Genomic DNA, 25,608 nt, shown 5'->3' on the forward strand with positions numbered 1-25,608 from the left:
TATTAGCTAGGTTAAAGGCAATGATTGGTGTAAAAAACATTTCAAACTTTTCTTCCTTATTATTCTTATGTGTGAATCCTTTATATCTCCCTAGGTACCCAGCCAACCACTTTGGAACATTGACAGGCATGCAGTCAATGATCAGTGCTGCTTTCGCTTTGCTTCAACAGCCATTGTTCATACTGATGGTGGGACACCTCAGTGGAGATCCTTACTGGGTAGGGAGCACACACACACACTCACACAATCACAGAGAAGACAGGAGGATAACAGGTTTTATGACATGTTTCTTCCATGCACTGACATGTCTCTCTTTTCAACAGATCAATTTGGGCCTTCTCATCTGCTCCCTGGCTGGCTTCCTGTTGCCAGGCTATCTGTTCTATCATCGTAGAAACCTGATCAGGGCGAAAGCTGAGCGTGATAGGTTGGCCGCCAGCCAATCTAACAAAGAGAATGCTCCTCTAACACATTCAGATAGGGGAACTGCTAATAGCCAAGCCAATGGGCATGCAGCTATTGATTACACACAAAATGGGCATACTATTCAAGATGATTGATCAAACAATTTTTCATGATTACTGTTTACTCCATATTGAACCATTAACTATGACATCTAGCAACAAAAAAACAATACACGGTTCAAACATATTGAGCATTAGTATCACATCACAGCAACGTTTAATACTCTTTGACCTTTCTCTAATTCCATTTACAATGATATGTTAACGTTCACAACATGAATTTTAGTTAGTCTAGTTTACATGCTGTGTATTGGGATTTCCTTTCCCCACAAACATGAGACTATGTAAGAAATAGACATTCTTACTCTACAAATGGAAAGTTGAATTCATAAATATTGAAACATACGTTTGCTCCATTTAATACGTTCAGTTGTTTTGCTTCTCCCGCCTCACTTGATCCACTAAGACCAGTAGCTTTGGCTTGCCAAATGTTAGCTAGTGTCCCAGACTTTTGCTGGATATTGCTTTATAATCAGTAAGCCTCTTACTTGACTTTATCACTCTTCTCCAAGTGCGATTATTTTGCTATTGACTCTCATGGTAATAGTGGCTACCATTTCCCAAGAATACAGTCTAGCTTTAAGTTGTGATGTTAAGATAATGGACCTAAACATAAGCAACAACCACAGCCTTTGTACTTCCATATTTAACATACATATGGTACATGGGACAATTTGAATTGGTGATTTTTCCTGTTGAAGTAGCTACTTACTGACTGCAGCGCGCTTGCATGATAAACGACACGCAAGTAGTGTTGCAAATTATGCTTTTTGGCTTTTTCCTTTCCTTTCAGGGTGGTATAATTGTTTTTTTGCATGTTATATGTCTACAAAGTGAAAAAGCCTAAAGGGATTGACCATCTTCCAGAGAAAACACTGTTCACAAACTGCTCCAAACAGTTCTATTGTAGTCCAGCCTTTACTTCCGTCGCAAACGTTCATCATGTACATCACACCGTTATAATGCTCGCCTAGCTGCTAGCATGGCACGCCCTCATACTCTGCTTCTGACTGGCTAGTAGTCCATACCTAGTTACTGCACATGTGATTCTCCCAACAAAGATGGAAGAGAAGTGTGGTGTGTCACTCTGTAGCTAAAACTAACTAGGATTCATTATCCATTATGAGGGGATCTAGCTAAAAGTTAGCTCAACACACATGGTAAAAAGAGGAGCAATAATGTTTTTTTTTTTATTTAATTAAACCATGTAAACATATTCAGGTAAAACCTCTACACACAATTATGACCCTAAAATGACCATCATTTGAGCATTTTAATATGTAATTTAGTTGATTGGTCAGTTTGTAGTTAGCTGATTAGCTCCCAGCCTGGCCCTGCACAAAATGTAAAAACATCCACCTACCAACACTTGATTGTGAAATGAACGTTATTTCTCATTTGTTTTATCTCTAAACAAACACAAATGTTTAGTTTTTGGAAGTAGTCATTATTTCTGACTTTGTGAAATGATATTACCATTACCCAGGATGTTACTTTGTTGTTATTCCTTCTCTAACTGGAAAAAGGATGTAACATACATTACTATGATTGTAACGTAAATTTAACTGGGCTATGTTTAAGTAATAGCTCAGGATAGGTCTTTGGACATGGACTGAATTCTTAGCATCAGCACCAAACAGCCTTTCTGTGTGACACCTGTCAAATTGTCAGTGTGATATATGGTGCCATGGCAACAACTCAGTTTGTTACATTGAAGTCATGAGGCAACCAACTCTCTTAGTATCTCTGCAACATTTGGATTTGATTTTATAAATTTCACTTAATAAGTTGACTATTTAAATGAATAATTTAAAGATGTTTAACCTCAAACCCCACTTGTGCAGGCACAGTTTAGGAGTTTATATAAGAAGGGTTAAAGTGTCTTGATTTAAAGGCAGCATACGCACACAAAAAAAACGTTGTTGGTGATATGCTACTCATCTGATAGCTGTCTATAGACAGACTACGCAGAATATACAGCAGGTGCACCCTAAATTATATTTGCAACATTATATGCTTTAGAAAGGTAGTATTTATTATATATCCATTGTACTGGATTGCATCAATTGCAAAGTACTGGTGTTGCTTGAATTGTGTACTGTTTATTTGTATTTCGTTGTTTATCAGTGATGATTAAGTTGATTCTGGTCTCAACTGAATCACAGCATTCATCATCATCGCCACTCATTTTGGTGATGAAGATTTGGGGTGCCGTTTGTAAAGCGGCTCACGCTCATTTTTAATAGTTAAATCCAAATATTAAATGTTACATCTAACCGCTAAATCTAAATGTTAAATCTAAATCTAAATGTTAAATCTAAATGTTAAATGTTAAATGTTGAATCTAAATGTTTTGGGTGAAACTAGTTAACTAATATGCAAATTCAAAATGCCTTGAGGAGATCAGTGTGTGTATTTATAGTGTCAAATGACAAATAAAAACCATCTCATCTGGGGAAATGGACCCTCTGACATGGATAATTGTGATAATAACTACCTAAAATAATAAACACGTTTGGAGAAACTGTATTTGAAGAGTACTTTGAGTTTTTAGTGTCACTGTTATGAAGGGTGTGGGACTTATCCACTTATCGTAGCCAGCCACGAGGGGGCTCACTTTGACTGATCTGTCATGTTCACTTGCATAAAGGCCAGCAAGAGCCTGTCCCCGCCCGCTGTCGCTGTGGAAAAATTTAGTATAGGCACCAGGACGGCTCTGCCGATGTTCTCGGCTGACGCCGATTCGTTGGACATTTAGCTGAGCAACCATGGCCGACAGTACCGTACCTGGTCGGGGGCATGACAGATCAGTCAAAGTGAGCCCGCTTTCACTCCCCAATGTAAGTCAAATGCAGATTTGAGTCGCACAATGTCACTTTGTGACAAGAAGCCTACAAGAGGCTAGTGAGAGATTTCTGTAATGTCAGTACAGTTAAAATGGACCTACTTGACAAAGTTCGTTCACTGATGGCTACAAGGTAGCAATCAAACACAACTAAGGCTGTCACTTGAATGGCGTTTTGAGCTAACGTTAGCAATCAAACAATCATAGATAGCTAAAACGTTTTTGAAATGATTCCCATCTTCTGTCATTGTTTGCAATGAGACAAGATTATTATTTCATGGATTTCACAAATTTACGTATGACATGTTATGCTTAAAACCGCTTAAATCTCAGCATGCGCGACTTACATCTGCACTTGACCAGAGCCGGTCTGACTCGACTCTCTTCGGGTATGTCACGTTATGCCGTAAACCGTTTAGATCTGAGCGTGCGCGACTCACATCTGCACTAAAGGGACACCCACCTTGTGGCTGGCTATAGTGGCTACAGGTCAGAAGTCCTTCAAAAAAGTGACATTAAAAACTCTTCAAATACAGCTTCTCCAAACGTGTTTATTATTTTATGTAGTTCTTATCACGATAATCCATGTCCAATAGTCTATTTCCCCGGATGAGATGTTTATTATTCATTATTTGACACTATAAACACACACTGATATCCTCAAGCTTTATTTTGGTACTTCCGGTTACCGGCATTGGGAATTTGCATATTAGTTAAATATTTAGTTTCACCCGTAACATTTAGATATAACATTTAACATTTAGATTTAACATTTAGCTTTAGATTTAGATGTAACGTTTAGATTCAACATTTACGTTTAACATTTAAATTTAGCATTTAAATTTAGATTTAATATTTAGACTTAGCATTTATATTTAACATTTAGCTGTAACATTTAATATTTGGATTTAACTGTTTAAAAAATCTCTAAGTTGACAAATGTTGATTTAAATGTGCAAAAAAGTGACCCTCAAAAATTCATACCAGTTTTTTAAACATAGTTTAAAGCTAAATGTAAATTGCATGATGAAAATCAAATGTAAGAAGTAGTTAGATATGTTTATAAAAAACTGACTGACCAACGAGAATATAATTAAAAACCTATGTTTAGTGTAAATAACTTTTCTCAAAAGAGGAAAAAGTATTTTGTGTCACATTTATTTGGCTTCTGACTAGATTTGCAATGTTGCTTTGATTTGTTGTGGAGAAATCTAAAGAATTCTAAAGCATTAAAAATCTTAAGTGAAATTGGGTTTCTGTTCTTTTTCCTACATTTTTAAAATAGGAATTTGCTGAGAAAGCCCAAACAGATTTCTTATGTTCCCTGAATAATGATGATGAATGTAGTCTCCTATTGCCAGAGCTATCTCCACAGCACTGTAGAGTAAGGTCTGGCTGCATCACACATACATTCTGGGATGGGAGAGTTTGCTTTATTCAAACCAATCACAATCGTCTTGGGCAGAGAGAGAGAGAGCGAAAAGGGGAGAGAGAGAGCGATAATATCTGTGGCATTTGAAAGTGCATCTGAGAGATGCTCAAGAAACAGCAGCAACCTCATTAGGATTATTTTAGAATGTAAAGGTCTAGTTCTGTTTCCTCTGTCCATTTTATAACTACAGTTAGATTTGCTGCTTAAATATCCGACAATATAAGCTTTCTGCATGCATAGAAATGTGTACAAGCAGCGTTTCTTATCAATAAAGTAAGCTAAATCATTATAGAAAACACTCATCAGGACTGCCAAAGGGCCAGTTAAACACCCATGCGGGTTTCTAAATTTGGAGGAAACAATTCATTCAGGTGGGGGGAAGGTGGAAGATGTTATAGGAGAATTCCGGTGTATTCCAACACATCTCTCCGGGGAACAATCACCTTATTGTGGTGGAGAGGTTTGTGTGTCTCTATGAACCCGAGGGCTGTGTTGTCTGGAGCTTTGTGCTTCTGGGACTGGCTCCCAGAGTTGAAGATGAATTGTTAGCCTGGCAAAGTGGTCTCAGGTGAGGGGCCAGATAAAGAATGGTTCAAAAGACCCTATAAGAAAGTGAGGAAGGGATTGAGGGACCCTGCCTGGAGGAAGCCCGGGGCCACCGTCTGGAGCAAGGACTAGATGGCGGGCTCATCAGCGAGTGCCTGGTGGCTGGGTTTGCCACGGAGCCTGGCCAGGCATAGCCCGAAAAAACACTGACATGTTCTCTCCATTCCATGGGGGGAACCTGTGGGAGGAACAACATGGCTGGTGGTGAAGGTCAGGGGCCTTGACGAACCAGACCCAGGCAGCAGAACCTGGCTCTAGGGATGTGGAATGTCACCTATCTGTGGGGAAAGGAGCCGGAACTTTAGTGGGCAGTGGAGCACTACAAGTTGGATCTGGTGGGGCTTACCTCTATGCACAGACTCAGTTCTGCAACCATACTCCCGGATAGGGGTTGGACTCTGTTCTACTCCAGAGTTTCACTCGGGTGAAGAGAGGGCCAAGTGAAAACCATCTGGTGGTGAGTTAGGTCAGGAGGTAGGGGAAGACTCTGGACGGACCTAGTAAGCCCAAACGGGTAGTGCGGGTAAATTGGGTGGGTGTGGAGGGGCTGTCTTGGTGGACACGCCTCTTCAATATTGCGTGGAAGTCTGGGACAGTGCCTAAGGAGTGGCAGACCGGGTGGTGTTCCCCTCTTCAAAAAAGGGGACTAGAAAGTGTGTGCCAATTACAGGGTTTCACACTGCTCAGCCTCCCTGGTAAAGTCTACTCCAAGGGGCCGGAAAGGAGGGTTTGGCCGATAGTCGAACCTCGGGTTGAAGAGAAACAATACGGATTCCGTCCTGGTTGTAAAGCAATGGATGAGATCTTCACTCTCGCAATAATCCTGGCGGGACCCCCAGGAGATACTGTGGGAGGTGCTGCGGGAATATTGGGGTCCCTTCTCAGGGCCATCCAATCTCTGTATGACCAGAGTGAGAGCTGTGTCTGGGTTCTCTGCAGTATGTCTGATTCGTTCCATGTGAGGGTTTGGCTCCGCTAGGGCTGCGCTTTATCACCAATCCTGTTTGTAATATTTATGGACAGGACACCGAGGCATAGTTGGGGTGGAGAGGAGTTGCAGTTTGGTGGGCTAGGGATCTCATTGATGCTTTTTGCAGATAAAGTGGTCCTGATGGCATCATCAGCCTGTGACCTTCAGCATTCACTGGATCGATTCGCAGCCAAGTGTGAAGCAGCAGGATGAGGATCAGCACCTCTAAATCTGGGGTCATGAATCTCAGTAGGAAACCGATAGAGTGCTTTCTTTAGGTAGAGAATGAGTCCTTACTTCTGCTAAGGGGACAGGACAACTTTACCAAATCAAAGGGATGGTAGACAGGGCCATGTACCATCAAATCTTTGGTGAGAACCTCCTTCCCTTAGCCAGGGCATTGAAAATGGGTTGTGGATGGGTATTCCAGCATGACAATGACCCAAAACACACGGCCAAGGCAACAAAGGAGTGGCTCCAGAAGAAGGACATTAAGGTCCTGGAGTGGCCTTGCCAGTCTCCAGACCTTAATCCGATAGAGTTTGGCAACACCAAGTTTTTAGTTGCCAAACGTAAGCCTCAAAACCTTAAGGATTTGGAGAAGATCAGCATAGAGGAGTGGGACAAAATCCCTCCTGAGATGTATGCAAACCTGGTGGCCAACTACAAGAAACGTCTACCCTCTGGGCTTGCCAACAAGGGTTTTGCCACAAAGTACTACATCATGTTTTGCAGAGGGGTCAAATACATATTTCCCTCATTAAAATGCAAATCAATTTATAACATTTATGACATGCATTTTTTGGGAGAGTTTTTTGTTATTCTGTCTTTCACTATTCAAATAAATCTATGGTTAAAATGATAGACTGATCAGTTCTTTGTCAGTGGACAACTGTACAAAATCAGCACAGGATCAAATACTTTTCCCCTCACTGTGTGTGTGTGTGTTTGTGTGTGTGTGTGTGTGTGTGTGTGTATAAATACATATATAGACAGAATATTGAGAGTATGCTGCCTGATCTCTGCCACCAGATGGCGCCAGCGTAGAGTCAAACATTTTGCTCCGCCCATATTAGCCCAACCCAGTGAGTTGCACATGCTCAGATTTAAACGGTTTACGGCATACTGAAATTTATGAAATCCATGAAATAATGAACTTTTCTCATTACAAACAATAACAGGAGATGGAAATCAATTCCAACAACATTTTTGCTATCTATGATTGTTTGATTGCTAACGTTAGCTCAAAATGCCATTCAAGTGACAGCTTTTGTTTTGTTTGGTTGCTAACTTGAAGCAAGCAGTGAACCAACTTCGTTAAGTAGGTCCATTTTTACTTTATTGAGACTTCACAAGTCTCTCGTTAGCATCTTGTAGGCTACTTATCGCAAAGTGAATTACAGTGAGGAAAATAAGTATTTGAATACCCTGCTATTTTGCAAGTTCTCTCACTCAGAAATCATGGTAGGGTCTGAAATTGTCATCGTAGGTGCATGTCCACTGTGAGAGACATAATCTAAAAAGAAAAATCCAGAAATCACAATGTATGATTTTTTTACTATTTATTTGTAGGATACAGCTGCAAATAAATATTTGAACACCTGAGAAAATCAATGTTAATATTTGGTACAGTAGCCTTTGTTTGCAGTTCCAGAGGTCAAACCTTTTCTGTAGTTTTTCACCAGGTTTGCACACACTGCAGAAGGGATTTTGGCCCACTCCTCCACACAGATCTTCTCAAGATCAGTCAGGTTTCTGGGCTGTCGCTGAGAAACACAGTTTGAGCTCCCTCCAAAGATTCTCTATTGGGTTTAGGTCTGGAGACTGGCTAGGCCCCGCCACAACCTTGATATGCTTCTTCCAGGGCCACTCCTTGGTCATCCTGGCTGTGTGCTTTGGGTCATTGTCATGTTGGAAGACCCAGGCTCAACCCATCTTAAATGCTCTAACTGAGGGAAGGAGGTTGTTCCCCAAAATCTCGCAATACATGGCCCCGGTTCTCCTCTCCTTAATACAGTGCAGTTGCCCTGTCCCATGTGCAGAATTACACCCCCAAAGCATGATGCTACCACCCCCATGCTTCACAGTAGGGATGGTGTTCTTGGGATGATACTCATCATTCTTCTTCCTCCAAACACGGTTAGTGGAATTATGACCAAAAGGTCTATTTTGGTCTCATCTGACCACATGACTTTCTCCCATGACTCCTCTGGGTCATTGGCAAACTTAAGACGGGCCTAGACATTTGCTAGTTTAAGTAGGGGAACCTTCTGTGCCATGCATGATTTCAAACCATGACGTCTCAGTGTAATACCAACAGTAACCTTGGAAACGGTGGTCCCAGATCTTTTCAGTTCATTGACCAGCTCCTACCGTGTAGTTCTGGGCTGATTTCTCACCTTTCTTAGGATCATTAAGACCCCACCATGTGAGATCTTGCATGGAGCCCCAGTCCGAGGGAAATTGACAGTCATGTTTAGCTTCTTCCATATTTCTAATGATTGCTCCAACAGTGGACCTTTTTGATTGTTGAAGACCATTTGCAGTCAAGCTGTTTCTGTATGAAAATAGACTTGACCTACCCTTTAACACTAGGCCTTTGCTCAGCTTCACATAGAGGCACACATATTGAAATTTCGAGGGTCAAAGATTTTTGTTTGTTTGACCCCCTATGGGAAATGGGTCATCACAAAATCAGCCATTGTTTATTTTGTAATACCATCATTGCCCTTTTAGCATAAGAGGTTTATGGACTTGCATGCCAACTGCTGAGGAGCTTCAACGCTCACGCACGCATGCACGCGCACGCACACACACACACACACACATAAATATATATATACACTCACACACACACACGAACAATCCAATTCCATATGATTAACGCGCGCGCGCTCCCGTGTGTGTGTGTGTGTGTGTGTGTGTGTGTGTGTGTGTGTGTGTGTGTGTGTGTGTGTGTAAGTGGCAGGCAAGCAAGACAAAGGGGAGATTAAAATGACAGCAGGGACTTTGAGGATAACCCACACAGCCTAGCTCCTCCTCCTCATCAACACACACACACACACACGCACCTTACTGTGTCAGTGTGCCACATGAGAAGATTAAAACCTCATGTCAGAGACAGTTTATGTGCCAACCATGCGACAATAACATGTATTATTATGGCGTTATTATCTACTGCAACTCAGCCAACAAGCACCGGATTGTGTTTTGCAATGCTGGCAAATACATTTAATCACGATTTAGTGCAATCATGGTTCATGGTTCATGGCTGGAGAAGCCATAGAATAACGTTACGCCTGCAGCTTGATTGACACCCCTTTCGTCCAATCAGTGCTATTTGTATTGCGCTAGCACCCTGGCATTAGTTTAGTTATAGCTAGTACTGACAAATATGTCGGCTTCTTGGAATCTCCTGACCGCCAATATTATGGATATATGAGAAGATCACATCATTGTTTTGGGATTATATTCTCTTGGTTTTCTTCTCTCTAGCTTCCGCATTGATGGAGCGGCCTGCAGACAGATGCTAGCTATTTTACAGAAGTTAAAAAACCAAGCAGCTTCCACCCTTAGCTAACAGTTAGTTAAGCTAAGCTGCGTGTAGTAAAATAACGTTAGACATATCGGTGTCTGGCTAGCTAGCCAAACATTTAACGTTAACGTTATCTGTATTAGCTTGCCGCTGGGTAGCCACCACAGCAAGACGTTACATCCTGCTGGCACCACTGAATGAGTCCTATGAATAATACTGAATTGTGCTTTAAGGAATTGTCTCTGCTGAACTCCATGAGGAAATTACAAGACCAAGACTGGCACATCCCATTCGCCGTTTTCGGACCTAGAACAATTGTAAACCCCCTCACAGGTGAGATGAATTGTTAGCTTACTGCTAGCCAGTGGAGACCCGAGTAACGTTAGCTTAGGGCTAGCTAATATTATATTAAAAATAAGCTCATACATTAGCTAATGTTACACAGCCTTACCTTTACCAATTACACTAACGTTAACTTTACTTACGCCTTGCTAAATCACAAGTCGTCTTTGCTTTGGTGTAGCTAGCTAGCTAACGTGAATGCTTGTGTGGAATAACGTTATATTTCCCCCCGTTAGATAATTTCCATTTCGTGCTGTTACTGTGACTCATTACCGCTAAAGTTAGTTCCTTTAATTCTTATTGACTTGTTAACGTTTCAGTCAGCATGTTAATATTAGCTAGCTACCGTTAACGTAACAACGGAATTTAAATTGCAGCCTAATTCTGCTCCTTATGTCAGATGTTTAACGTTATTATCGTCCTCACTAACCGTTCTACGTCCCCACCCCGGCTTCAATAGCTATCACTCACCGGCTAATGTAGGCTGGATGCCACTGCACGATTTTTGTTATGAACGCCGATATTCAGAGTTCATCCTATAATTATCAAGTGAAGGCTTTAAATAATGTTTAAACATGTAACGATACACTTGTTAATCACAACCGCCTCTCCAAATTGTGAGATTTTCATGTAGTTTGGCGTGACGTTCCATGTTAATTGCATCGTGTCCACTAGCTGTCAAACCCAACGTTTCTGGGCTGTATGAGTGAATCAAATAGGGGCTGCTTGTCACCTGGCTCAGCTGAATATATAAAGCATCCTCTGCATGCATTCGAGACGTTCGTAGTCTGTTCAATTTAAACAACGCTGCAAAATCACTAAAATGGCAATCCATATTTGGTGACTCGTGGTCAAGAATTTAGCTATGTTGTTGGCATAATTTTACCGGTTTGGTGAATATACTGTACCGATGCTGTAACTGCTGTTACAGCGCTGCCGTGACTGCAGCAGGCCATACACACCCAGGGTGTAAGTGTTGCTAGTGCTGGCAGTGCTGGATGCTCCTTTTAGATGTAAGAAGGTTCTATTGTGTCTGGTGATTTTCTAGCATTTACATCATTGTAGGGTTTCTACCCTACAATGATGTAAATGCTAGAAATAGAATAAGGATGCCCAATAGATTAAGGATGGACAGTTTTGATCAAATCATATGGAAGGTACTCATGGTTGAATGCATAACTAATGTCTTACTTCTTCATGGAGGTTGAGTATATGCAAATGATGCAGTACATGTTCAGAATTCCTTTGCAGTACAGATTTGATTGAATTAAGAACATTTAAGGTAAACGATATTTTTATGTGTGTAGTCCCTGAATGTAATGGGCTGGGATTTACTAAATGGTTGGCTTTCATTAATACAATCCTAGATTTTTACAACATGTCAAGGCAGATGTATCCCTTATTGTACAGGAGTGTATGTCCAGTATTGAGCATCATGCCACTTTGAGGTACCAGGTCCATTTGAAAGTTATTAACCTTAATTTTACCTTGACATGTCACAACATGGTTGGTTGCCAAGTTCAATTTTGTTTAATTAACAAAGAGCAATATCTTTTATTCCTGCTAGTTTGCATGGCAGGGTGCATGTGTTTCTATCTAAACATTGAGCTTGTGTTCATTAAACCTATTCAAAGTGTAGATTTCCTTTGAAACCCTATTTGAATTGTTTTTGGCTTGAAAAGCCTACTTATTTAAGGTGATGATAAAAAGTGAGAACAACATGACCTCAGGCACTGCCTTTTCAGAATGGCATTACTAAGATTCTTTGCTCAAATCTCAGTGTATCAGCAAGCAGTTGGAAATATAGACAAAATAGGCCAACATTAAAAGGAGATGTTTGGAAGTAGTCCATTACCTTCAACCTCTGCGATTGCTTTTCGGCCAGATGTTTTACCTGTTGCTTTCTTTGTGTGGGAATTTTAAACTCTGAATAATCATACAGTTGCAGAACAATCATGCCATGTAGCTAAGGGATTTATTTCTTTGCATTTCTCACTGTGAGCAAGGATTTTAAGACTATACATATTTGTGCCCTGTGCTTACTGCCCTGTGTTAATTATGTCAGAGATGTTAATTAACCATTAACCCACAGTAGGATTTTTGACTGATTTAATACAAACAGTAAAACAGTTTAAAAACAATATTGTAACAGTTTGTTGAATGGTAAAGAAAAATATTATATTTCTTAACTGTTGGTTAACCTGTGAGCTAAGTTTGCAGTAGCAAGTTGCGTTTGAAAATATTTTTTACTGGATGGCCAGCTGCGTGATGCATGCCACTATTTCGAGGAGGACTGACGGGTAAAATCGTCCGTCCTACACGCAGAGAACTATTCCAGGCAGACACACAGCTGACAAACTCACAGCTAAGCTAATTGATGCTCCAACATACATTCCGCCGCAACAGGAGAAAGCTGCAGACTTGTACCGGTCTTGTAGACATGAAAGTAGCTGCATGTACTGTTGTAATCTGGACACCAAGTACAATTTATTTAAAGTTGTAGACTTTATTTGATGTGTAGGCTGACAGGCTGGGGTCTGTTTTGCCTATTATTACCCGCATCTTCTAATTTGGACTCTATAAAATGTTAGATTAATGAGAGTAGATACAGGGAGCGTCACTCCGTCACTGTTAAAGGTACAATATGTAACATTTCTGCATTCAAATGTCTAAAATAAACTATACCTATGTTATATATTTTGTTAAGTTATGTACTACACTATCCTGGGAATTGGGAAAGGGCTATGGTCTCTGTAAACAGCATGGTCTTTTTAAGCAGACAAATTGTGAGTGCTATGTGACGAATCAAAGAGGAGGGAGAGATGCTAGTATTAGCTCTGCTGAGACTTTGGTCCTGCACATCATACGTTTTTTTGTTTATGTACAACACATGTCCTATTAAATACTTTCCTGCAGAATAGTAGTAATTCAAGCTTAGTGTGTACACTAAATACTACTAAAGGCTCTTACATACTTTCTGTTGATGGTCTCATGCAAACGCACACGTTGTTCCATCCATACCTCTAATGGGTCGGTGTTGGTCCGGCCTTCCAAGCATATGCATATCCTTAACCTCAATCACACTCTATTCCACTTGATGGCAGTTGGGGGTCTTTGTATTCCTTTTAAAGACAAATTATATAAATGTGTTAAACCCCTCTTCCAAGCAAGAATTAATTTCGATATTGCCTTTTTCTTTTTTTCTTCCACTCCTTGGTAAACCACTTAGACCAACTGGACCGCAGTGAGAAACAACTGGGGCATGTGCAGTAGAGTTGGGCGGTACCCAAATTTTGATACCGTCAAACCTCCTCCCTATTTTACCGTGGTATACAGTATTACCGTGGCTAATTAAAAATGATGATGTAAGGCTTTGACGGCGTAACTGTTTGCTTGTGCGTACACCATTCAGAAACTGAATACCAAACCCTAATACTGAAACACCTCTCCCTTTTTATTAGGTTTGAACCGGAAATTCTGCCGAATTGCAGAAGTTGTGTTCTTCTTCGAGACCAGGTCACTCGGTGCGCGACTTGCCATCTTCCCTCATCTTCATTAATCAAATGTGCAATATTTAGTTGAATGTTTGGTTAAACATTTTTCCCCCTCTTTTTATTATATTAACTGTTGTTTTCTAACATAAATGCTAAAATAAGGTTACTCCTAATTTCCATGGTTGCGGAACGTTTGCGGATCCGCTCTGTAATTGCGGCGGAGTCAATAGGTTTCTATCAAAGACTGTGTATTTCCACTGACTGCGGAACGGCAGCATTCCAACTCTGTCCAGCCCCGGCAGTCCACAGCCCTCCGAAGCAGATACGCAAAGCTTCTATTTTTACATTAGAGCAGGCTTATATTTTTTTGTCCATCAGCGTTTAGTTACTTCTGTGGACATTTTGGTTAGAGTGTAATAGTACGGTTCATTTGTACTCGCAACTGGGATTTTCCGAGATCAAAGTCAGAAACGCCCCCTGACCTCGTATTTCCGATTTCAGAACTCAGGTAACCACTGAATACACCGAGCTAAAAATCCCACACAGCTGCTCCGTGCATCAGCAGTTGAAAAGCTGTGAAAGCTGTAGCAACATTCAGTTATATGTACTTCTGTGGTATTTGTGACTCACTAAATCAGTTGTACATGCAGCACTGTCCATATTATATCCGTGAACAATGTTGTTACGCTGTTTGTGTGCACAAAAATGTAATGTGTTGTCATAATCTGGCATTGGTAAGAATGAATAACCTGGCTAGAGCTAATGAAAACTATCAAAATCCGAATTGTATATGGAACACATTCCACTTCGGCTTCCGAGTTCTGAGGTAAATGGAGCGTACTATATTGCACACTGATTGACAAAATCTTCTGTTTTTTCACGACATTGCTGATTGAAGTGTCACCGATTTGACTTTCAGGGGGCAGCCCTAATTATATTTTATTTTTTATTAATACAATTTTACTGTCCGTAGGGCTGCAGCTATCAATTATTTTGTTAATCGGGTATTATGTTGAATATTCCATAGATTAATTAAGTAATAGGATAAGAAATACTTTTGCTGTCTCCCCTTTTAGGGTGAGCAACGGGAACAGTGACAAGACTAGGGCTGGGCATCGAACGTCAATACATTTATGGCACCAAAAAAAATATTCCGATCCTATGAGTATTAAAAAATTATTTATCTTTCAGTACCTGAGAGCTCGTAATCGCAAGCTTATCTGTCCTCTGCCCTCTCTGCATATTGACAGAGAGCGACGCTCTGACGCGCGCGCATTGGTACAGATGCAGTAAACGCGATCAAAGTATGTCGGCTCTGCATTTTTGGTTTGGAAAGTGGTTTCAAATCTGGTTACAGTTATTCAAAACTTCACGCAGATATGCGCAGCAAGATATTAATGGTGAGGTGAAAGCGGTTGCAGTGCTGTTTACAAGGCAATTCGATTACATTCCTTTGCACTTAAGTTAGTTCTCCATTACGGTAGTTTAATGTTTACAACAGGGCAGTCACCAAATTTTTTTGTTAAAGGTTTTTGTCATTATGCAGTTTGCATTAAAAAGTCTTTGTTTACGTTCCTTTTTATTTTAGTAAATTCAATATTAGCCTGTACACAATGTCATTGTATAAATTTATTATTTATAATATGTTCATGTTTTTAATAATTTATAACTAATTTTGGACCAGTTGGGATTGATACCAATCCTGAGTATCCAACTGGTGCACTCCTATCCAAAAGCACAACCAGGGTTATTAATGTTACTCTGAGTGAGCAGTGTTACCAACATTTTTAAATGTTGATAACTGTTCTGCTTCACAATTAAGGTGGAAAATTAGAAGTTTTGTGTTTAATTTCTTTGTGTTCATGTTTGAAGGGATTTTAAAACATATGGTATCAAAAAAAGTACCGTTAGGAACCAGTACCGAAATTGGCACCGGATCCAAAGATTTTGAACAATGCCTAGCCCTAGACAAGATGTCATCACATGCAAAGTCATGGCAACCAAATAAATAACGAGTAAAGCATGTTCTCAGGCAAAGTGACGAACAGCGATGAATGCAGCGACATGAAAACCCTGCTCACACAAAAGCTACAGTATATTGGAAAATAGCAGTATGGACATTGAATTTGATGAATTTAATCTTTCACATGACCACAGATAAGCCAAGGAAAAAAAAAGTGGAAATAAAGAATACATTTAAACTAGAACTGCAAGCAGTTACCACGGGGTCCAAGCCTCCTCGCGCAAGTTGGACCCAACGACCCGGGGAGCGCATGAAAGCTCCATGCGCCCGTGTATTTGCGCGTCCGTCGGACATCGCAAACAATCACTAAGGAACCTCACACAGTAGTCTACATCAAACAGATCAAAAGTGATGAAAGGGGGAGGGGCTATAGCATTTGGGGTGGGCCAAACCATGACCAATCAAAAATAAACTGCTGTTTAGGGTATAGCTCAATGAGATGGAATGGAATGTTTACACATTAATTTGATCTTTACCCAGCTTTTGTTTCTCTTATTGCTACCGTAGGTGCAGCACCCCGACCAACCATCGGACTGGATTCACTTCTTTTGTTACCCAGGACCTGCTGATGTTTATATTCAGTACTGCCTCCTCATCCATATAGACAAAGTGATCCAAATCAACAATCGAGGAGGCCCCAGCACTGGATCCGGTTTTGGAGTTTTGAGAAGATCTTTTTAACCTGAAAACAAATATGGCCATAGGAATTTCTATCTGCCACAGTTTTTTTTATAATTTTTGTTGAGGTTTTGTAGAAGTTGCTCTGGAGAAGCTGCATCCTACAAAGGTTTGCTGTGGAAGCATGTTATCCAAGCCTCAGTGCTCTTTGCTGGGGAAGGAAGCAGCGGGAAGGCCCTAGAAGTCCCTGGAGAAGACGGCAAAATAGAAAACGGCCTGTAGCTGGAAGGCTGACAGTTACATAACTTACAGCCACAGTCATCCACTAACACAGTTGAACAAGGAAACCAGTGGGGCTACTGAGTTGTTCTATTTGTTGCTATAGCTGGCTGATATAAGATAATACCATTATCTATTCACATATAACCCCCAGTGGTCCATACCATAATTTTGGCGCTTTCTCAAAAATTTAATTTACATGGATACTAATGGATGTTTGCCTGGATTTTCCCACAAATGTTTTGGAAAGAATCACATAACCACTTCTTGCATTTTATCTTCCAAACACATCCCTGGTGCAGCTGGCAGGTGAGGTGGTTTGAATCAGCCACCCGCGAGGTTTAGGGATGCCCCGACACAGGAAAACCAGGATCCTCCACTTGCCCGTTTACAGACTACTGTTTCTAGTACGAGTTCTGGACTGAAGGCAAATTGTTTCCTTCTCTAGAAGAGTGCAAGGGGTTGTCACTTTTTATTTACCAGACTTTTTCTTATACTGCTACAACTGCCCAGACTGCTAATCTCTGGGTGCTAAAAACTTTAAATTTTTATAAAAATCTCCATACATTCTGCTAGCACATTTAGCTACAAACAAGCTCATTTCACATTTTAGGTCTCGACCTGCATTTATTTTCAAGCTGCGAAAGGTCATCGTTCTTACAAGCTTTCCTCTCCATTTCTTGCTGTTTCTTTTGCTCCTCCTTGCATCTCCATTTCTTACCAAAACAGGCCTTCCTCTGCCAACTTTTATACCTCACTAAACTTTCATTCTTTGACCAATCAAATCAAACTGGAAGAGGTCACATCAGGCGCAAGGTTCATCAATTTAGCTGAGGTTTTCTGTCTGTCAGATTACGATTTGATAAGACTTTTACAGCTCCAAATCACTAACAAGCTACATTTTTGTGTTTAAATTCAAAGGTAGTTTTTTAAATCTCAATAACAGCACTGTTTTTAGTATTGAACTATTATGTTTTTCTTCAAGCCTTTATTCACTTTGCAATACAATAAGCAAACATCTTCTTTTTAGACAGATTTTTCCCAGTCATTCTATTGACTTGTAATTGACTGGCATGTTGGGTAGAACAGAGACAAGCTAGTGTTTATTTGCCTGCAGCTCTATGAAATAGGAGTCCGGACACCTCCTCCTCTTTTGGCCATCCCGCCTTCCCACCTGTTTTCTGGCTGACAGCAAAACGAGGCTTTCACAGCTGAGCGACTTGTTAGGTTCTTTTAATCTCCCACATAAACACACAGTAGATCAGGATCGACCTTTTAACCTAAGATAGCTATTGCTCCTCCTTCCATCTTAGTGTGATGAAGCAGGGGAGTGTTTTCCTCTTTTCCACGTGAAAGAGGAAAACACTCCTCAATTATCCTTCCAGCTCTTGTATCTGTTCTTTCCATTTTAACCTTTTTGCCTATCCATCAGTTCAAACCAAAAATTACAAATCCACCCAGTACGCCACACCTAAAGAAACGTTTGACTCTGAACTATAAATTCCTCTTCATAGCAGTTGCTGGACACACACACACACACACACACACACACACACACACACCACTACACACACCACTACACATTGGAAGTGATGCCAGGTAGCAGCAGTAAGACTGGAGGGCGGGGTCCATCCTCATCGCCCCTCCCCCACATCGTGATCCCGCCCAGCAGACCCTTGAGACCCTCCCGCTACGTCCCGGTGTCGGCAGCCACTTTCTTCCTCGTTGGCTCCACCACGCTCTTCTTCTGCTTTACGTAAGTGGCAACAGTGCATTGTCTTACACACATACAGACCTGATTATAAGTTGCAATGAACTATTTCATAAAATATTTCATAACAAACTGATAATAGAGAGGGACTTGTTCTTTGTACGGCGGACAACTGAGTTCGCTTGATGGGATTGGTGATGATTTGACACAGAAGCGGTTTTCAGTGTTACGCGTCCTTAACCCTCTCTGGCCAACAATCTTGTATAGGACAGCATACATGTTTTGTCATATTTAATATGTCCAGATCAATGCAGTGTGGAAGACTAACTTTTGTGTTGTTTAGAAGCAGAAAGAAGCAATTGCATTTAGGTCTTCAGTGTGTTTGTAGGCCTTCCTGAAGATTTTTAATCCAGCCCGTAACTACAGTGTCTAATAAAAATATCATAAATCCATAATCTTAAATTCATAAATCACATTATGTAATGTTTGATATCTCCCCATCTCTTTAAGTTAGTGTTCTGTTTGTTTAGCAGGAAAGAGAAACCGGCGATTTGAAAGAAGGCTCCTGTTTGATTGTAGACCTTCCAGAAGCTTTGTTATCCAGCCAGAAAGTATAGTTTATTTTCAGAGGCTTTGCACAACAATTCCAGAATGATATATCCACAACTGAATGGTTATTAATTCCTCTTTTTAGATGAAGATGTATCGTTTTACTGTTAGCCCCAACCATCTTCCCTCCCAGAATTCAGTGGGGGGAGTTTGTCAACCAATCAGAGGTTGTCTTCCTGAAAAGAGATTGTTGATCTACAATACCTCTACTCTGTAATGCTGTAACAGCGTAAATGTTGTTTGTTTGTTTGTGTGCGTGTGTGTGTGTGTGTGTGGGGGGGGGGGGGGGGCAGTCAATTCTGCTTTAGATTAGTGAGGAGAAAATAGGCCAACATCTGTCACTCCGACAAAAAACCCATGATTTAGTCTTTCACTGTCTGTTGGTATTTGAGTCCTTGCAGTCACTCTCACACTCTCACACTCTTATTTTCACACTAGTGAAATAATACAACACTACATGACACAGTTGAAAAATGAGGAAATAACGCAAAAGAAAAAATGAAAATAAAAAAAACTCTATAATAGACCATGAGTAGACCATAAGCAGTAGTATGGTTGTAATTCATTTTGTTGGTTTGTTAATTTTTTGGGGAATAAAGTTTTTTTTTTGGGGTGTGCATATTGTAAAATAAAAAAACCTAACAACACCTAAACACCAGCACAGTGTCAGCTATTTCCAGCTTTATTTATTCCCACCCAAAAATTGTATCATCTGTCAACAACCCTATTTTGGTCAAACACACCTGCGTACTGTCTTAGATTAGCTCAGCTCAATGTCTGAAGCAGCTAGCAGTGTTCATCAAATGTTTAAAAACGGAATGTAGAAATGAAAAGCAAAATGTGGATTAATCTGCCACTGAAAATAGTCCCTGCGAAATGCATTTCCTCCTGTGTGTTTGCTAAAATCTATAGTGGCCAGCTGTTTTAGGAAATTTTAGGTATGTTCAAGGTGTGAGCCAATTTCATAGGTGTGTATTGTGAAGGTAACAATGGGCATGGGGCCAAATGCCAGTGACAGTAAGGCAGTCATTATATTGAGAGACGGACTACGCATTGGTTGGTTTGGTCTTTTAATGGGATTTATTGACAAAAAGAAAAAGAGAGGAAACCACCAGCTTTATCCTTTTCCAAGTGTTTGATCAATAATTCAGCTCACTTTGAATCATCCTACACTTTAGCCCGTTTGATCTTACAGAAATGTTGTTGTTGCAACACGTAAATACAGGCTTAGGTGAAATCACACCAACTCCCAGTAATCCACATAAGGAGAACAATCAAAGACCTCTCTGTTCTGGATCCAACGGATGAAATAAATATCAGTCTAAAATGTCACCAAACAAACAATAACAATATTATGAGTCTGTAAAAGTACCAACAAGTTGCCCTGCAGTTTGTCTTCCAAGGACACAGCCTCAATTTTTATTACAACTGAACTAGTGTGACAGAATCTTTCTCTTGTTTCAGGTGTCCATGGCTTTCAGAGCGTTTCTCAGTAGCTGTACCCATCTACAATGGGGTCATCTTCCTGTTTGTTTTGGCTAACTTCTGTATGGCCACATTCATGGACCCCGGCATCTTCCCTAGAGGTGGGCGCATGGATGTTTTAATGCACTGTGATGTTGTGTATGTGTCACCGAATAGGCCACTAAATACTGTCTACAGTATGTTCATTGTTGTTGAAAAGTGTCAAGTTTGCCTTTTGGCTTCATTTTCAAAGTATAACATGTTTGGCTTACCCACACTCAAATACAATGTCCAAGTTATAGCCTCAGAACTCTTTTTTTAATTTTATTTTTATTTTTTTGTTAAGTCACAAGTTAACGGTTCTCAATTTAATTTGGTTTGATTTTGAATATGATCAGAGCTTAGAGCAGTCATATTAACTGATATACAATAATGGCTGCTTGATTATACAGTTACTTGAGTTACTTGAGGACAGAATAAAGTAGGGTGTAAGTGTAGAATCTGTTCATCAGATTATGTGTTTATCAGTGCTTTTCTGTACGAATATGGAGCATGTAAACTGTCTCTCTGTGTTTACTCTATTTATATTTGAAAACTTGACCGGCGAACTGGCTATCTAGCCGCAGGATAGCAAAGTCAACAGGAGACTGGCAAGTTGATTTCCAAACTTAATAAGCAAGAGCGACTTATGGCCACCTGGCATTACCGTCTAACGTCAACCACCAAAATCACAACCGAAATTTGCAAAATAGACAATTTTGCAAACATTTTGCAAAGCTGACAAAAAGGCGACTGGAGAGGTCTGTGCCTTCTAGAAAAATATGTTTGTGTCTTTTATTTCTGTCCCTTCAGCTGATGAGGACGAGGACAAAGAGGATGATTTTCGAGCTCCCCTTTACAAGACTGTGGAGATCAGAGGGATCCAGGTCAGGATGAAGTGGTGTTCAACCTGCCGCTTCTACAGGCCGCCACGATGCTCCCACTGCTCCGTCTGTGACAACTGTGTGGAGGTGTGCTCACACTCACCCATTGACCTTTTACACAGAATAATGTAAACCGTCTTTACATAAATGATGTTTAAAAAGTACCATCATGCACATTTGGCCTGACATTTTACCTTAAAATTCATAAAACCAATCCAGTTAAGATATGTTTAAAAAAAAGTGCACAAACAGTATTTCTCCTGAAATGTGGCTTTCCTTTAATGGTTTCTGGTTAAGAGAAGAGTGTCTGTGTTTATAACTCAAATAGAACCAGTAGCAGCTCTTAAGGTGAGCCCCTTTCTCACTTAAAGTCTGAACCAAGGTCTAGACCAAAGGTTCTTGTTTTTGTTACATTGTATACATTTGATCAGGTTAGTTTTGGTTTCACACTGCAGTTCTGTAAGCCCACTAAAGAACTATAAAGTGTGAAAGGCCCCTAAAAACTCAGACAAACCAAACCATCATTGTAGAACTACTGGGGACGAAAACCGCATCCAGGTATATCTCTATGCTAGCAGGTGGCGATAATCTGTGTTTTTGTCATTCAACAAGGAAAACCAGGTATATGCAAACTGTTGCTATAATACATACATGAAATGGTGCAGCGTTTGCCTCATAAATCATCCTAATCAGTTGGTCTCCAGTCGCTTCATTGCAAATGGCGTGAAAATATTCAGACATCCAATAGTTTGCTGATTACAGCAGACTGGTGGTCAGCCAGCGGCAGTGCGGCGTCTACGGTCCCTCCGCCTCATTCCTTTCCACAGGGAGATTTGCCAGAAGGAGAGCGGACGCCATCTCTCTAGCTGCCATCTGCTCTTTTCCTGGCAAAGAAGTCTCCTTGCAGTGGGAATAGACTGAACAGCCCGCTACAACCACCTTACTAATGGATGGCTGCCTAGCTAGCTAACCTAACAATCCCACTATGTTATCATGCTACACTGTTTACAGAAAATGAGCCGCACAAAGATGTCACTCATTTGCCAATGAAGCAATATGGGCTAACCAGGGCCTCTGACACCAAGCAGGCCGCCCATAAACCCCACCGGTTGAGTGAAAGTACTTTTATTAGTAAAGAAACTGTTTGGCCTACAGATTATAAGGAGTTTTCCTTTTGTGTGAAGCAGCAAAAAGTCATAGCATGACGTGTTGAGTTTGTCTAACTTGACATCGCTACTCCTGTAATATGACTATTGCGCATGCACACGTCACAATGTTGATGCTGACGCAGTAAATCATGCAGCCCTATACAACTCGATTAAAAACTCTTACAGTCTGTCCGACCTGCATCAATCACTAGACCTTTTTCTTTGTGGTAAATGAGTCATTGGATGTCAGACAATGGTGCAGTAGTTGCCGCCTCTCAGCGGGTTTGAACCAGCTGGCCAACTTGGGCCCTTCTGTTTGGAGTTTGCATGTTCTTACTGTGTCAACATGGGTTTTCTCCGGCTTGCCCTCAGTTCAAAGACATGCGGGGTACATTAATTGTTGACACATTTATTTCCCAAAAAAACTCTAAGGAAAACACTAAGCGTGCTAACTCTCGCAGATGCCACAGAAATAACTGAAAATCATACTTGATATGAATCTGTGGAGACCTGACTGTAACTTGTGTTGTGTGAAACATTCAAATGTATTTTAATGAATTCTACCGCCTCTGCTAAAGTCAAACATCAAAATAATTTTTTTTTGTTTAGTTGTCTTTGTTATCATGCCACTTCACATGGTGTGTGTAAATGAAAATTGTACCAGGAAGTATGGAATGTTCTTTTTGATAACTGATTGCATGTTGAAGAGTGCAGACAAATACCCTTACTTTATTCTTATCACAATGTTTTTAACCCTCGTAATGTAGGACTTCGACCACCACTGTCCTTGGGTGAACAACTGCATCGGCAGGAGGAACTACCGCTACTTCTTCCTCTTCCTACTGTCTCTGACAGCTCACATCATGGCCGTGTTTGGCTTTGGCCTACTCTTTATCCTCTACCATCGCCAAAACATTGACCGCTTGCACGCCATCGTCACGTATCCTTTAAGGATCTTTCCCATGTATTTTTGTCCTATCCATTTTATGATTGCAATTCTGTTCAGTTACAGTAGTGTCCACTAGTGATGCCCAAATGAAGCTTCATGAACCAGTAGTTGTATTTGTTGACCAACTAAGTGACCCTCTTGGTTTAAAGAAAAAGGCCTAAGGAATGGAAATACAGGTGTTTCTTTAACCATTTCTTGTAAGCGAGCGCCATCTATCTGGCTCATAAAACAAAAAGAATGCTTCACAAACTTTATTTGTAGTACTAGTGTTACTAGTGTCCACCTCAGCAATGATTAAAGTTCAATTCTAAAGATCAATTCTAATTATTTTAATGACTCATGTTTCTTAACACAGCCACCACCAGACCAAGCAGACTATTTATGCACAAGATATATGATACTGCCATGAAATCTATTCTCGGTGGGCCTTCTTAAATCTTTTTTAATCTGGTCTTTCAAGATATTCCTTGACCCTCTGTGCTCTCAGGCTAGGTGTAATGTGTGTTGCAGGCCTGTTCTTTATCCCTGTTGCTGGCCTTACTGGTTTCCACATAGTGCTTGTGGCCAGAGGCAGGACTACCAATGAACAGGTGGGAAACTGTTTTACTACATATGCACCAGTGTAAAGTAAAATTATTGAGTCAAAGAAATCCTGATATTTGAAAAAAAGTACAGTAGGACATCTTACAAACAGATCTTACATTTAAGTGGAATTAATGTGGACTACTTTGGAAAGATGCAAAACTAGAAAACATACTTTTTCAGTCTGGCGTAATGCACTATTTTACAGCTGCCTCACAAACCAAGTGCTGTTAAAATGCCAATTAAATATAGTGATTTAAAAGTCACTAAGTGCCAGGAAAACCATACTTTTTCTGCTACCAGGAGGTGGGGTTTGGCCCCAAATGGCCCTTCCTCTCTACCTACAAATACTAGAAAGATTTTATTATCAGTGACATTATTTAAAACTCATTTACAGTAAGAGTCCATGTCTTGAATCAAATTGTATTCATTTTAAAGGAGAATTCTGATTGATTATTGAACACGTAGCTCTGTTGTTTGTAAATTTGGAGTGCTGTCCGTAGCTAGACAAATGAAAACAATCTGTCTACACAGAGTTATCTTCCTGCTATATTTTGCACGCAGCAAGCTTAAACAGGGCAAGTTTTAAACTTATTTTAGCCTCTAAAGATGCTCAAAATGTCATTACAAGTGTCTACCCATGTTCAGTTATTCCTTGCGAGGGAACAAGCGTGTTTGACTGCAGTAGATGTGACAGAAAGGCATACAAGTTGTGTTAATTCAGCCAGTGCACATACCTCTGTTTATTTCCTGTTTTCTACACTTGTCAATTGTTGAACTCATTCAATCCCATATTCCAAAACGTATTTCTTCCACACAAAACGATTTGCTGTGGTTATGCCCATAGTAATTCCTATGTAGCAATAGGCTGTAACCTGACACCACAGCTCAGCCAGCAGAGCTGCAATTCAAGAGTTCAAGAGCATGGTAACTAGCAACAGTGCAGACTCACACTGTCAGCTGAGAGAGAGATGGGAGACGAAGATTTGGGATAATAACAACATTGTGTCAGTGCTTTTAGAATATCAGCTCAGATAAATAAGTAAGAAGGAGAAAGAACATTGTAGTCCAACTCAATAGCCAAACAGTAACACTGAGGATGCATTTGTCTATCATAATCAGTGTTGGGAGTACAAAAGTAAGGCAATTGCAGTTATTTTTTCAAAATCTAGCAGGAGAATAACTCGGTGTAGACAGCACCAATTGTTTTCATTTGTCTCGCTACTGACAGCACTCCAAATTTACAAACAACAGAGCTACGTGTTGAAATCAACCAGAATTCTCCTTTTAAAGTGGTGACATGTTTAAAAACTTTATTTTTTTTTATCAATCGTCTTTCTTATCTTTTGAATTCTTTTGTTGGTGTTTCTTTTTTATTTATTTATCCAGGTAACAGGCAAGTTCCGAGGAGGTGTTAACCCTTTCACCAATGGCTGTTGGAAGAATGTCTCTCATGTCCTCTGCAGCTCACAGGCACCTAGGTGCATTTTTCTTTTTCTTTTTTCTTACTACTACTCTCTCTGGTCAACTATTCATTAGCATTACACAGCATTG

At 40.4% G+C, this 25,608-nt stretch overlaps 2 protein-coding genes across 4 annotated transcripts in view; both read left to right on the top strand.

The window, feature by feature from the left end:
• slc43a1b (solute carrier family 43 member 1b) overlaps nucleotides 1-1,141 on the top strand; it is a 26,993-nt gene extending 25,852 nt beyond the window's left edge. The window contains exons 14-15 of the mRNA XM_034898354.1: nucleotides 95-218; nucleotides 324-1,141. Coding sequence (XP_034754245.1) covers nucleotides 95-218; nucleotides 324-560 — 361 coding nt within the window. The 3' untranslated portion in view covers nucleotides 561-1,141. The remainder of the gene's footprint in view (nucleotides 1-94; nucleotides 219-323) is intronic.
• An 8,570-nt stretch (nucleotides 1,142-9,711) lies between these two features.
• The window catches only part of zdhhc5a (zinc finger DHHC-type palmitoyltransferase 5a), a 31,017-nt gene continuing 15,120 nt past the window's right edge, over nucleotides 9,712-25,608 (top strand). For 2 of the 3 annotated variants that reach the window (XR_004660154.1, XM_034898319.1), the window contains exons 1-8: nucleotides 9,712-10,245; nucleotides 16,279-18,196; nucleotides 18,235-18,424; nucleotides 20,453-20,574; nucleotides 21,305-21,462; nucleotides 23,291-23,463; nucleotides 23,960-24,062; nucleotides 25,444-25,535. Coding sequence is in view for 2 of the 3 variants with exons in the window: in XM_034898319.1 (XP_034754210.1) it covers nucleotides 18,261-18,424; nucleotides 20,453-20,574; nucleotides 21,305-21,462; nucleotides 23,291-23,463; nucleotides 23,960-24,062; nucleotides 25,444-25,535 (812 nt within the window). In the remaining variant the exon portion in view is untranslated. The other variant, XM_034898326.1, reaches the window with a different exon arrangement.

This window comes from Etheostoma cragini, chromosome 2, assembly GCF_013103735.1.
Source record: "Etheostoma cragini isolate CJK2018 chromosome 2, CSU_Ecrag_1.0, whole genome shotgun sequence".
Taxonomy (NCBI): domain Eukaryota; kingdom Metazoa; phylum Chordata; class Actinopteri; order Perciformes; family Percidae; genus Etheostoma; species Etheostoma cragini.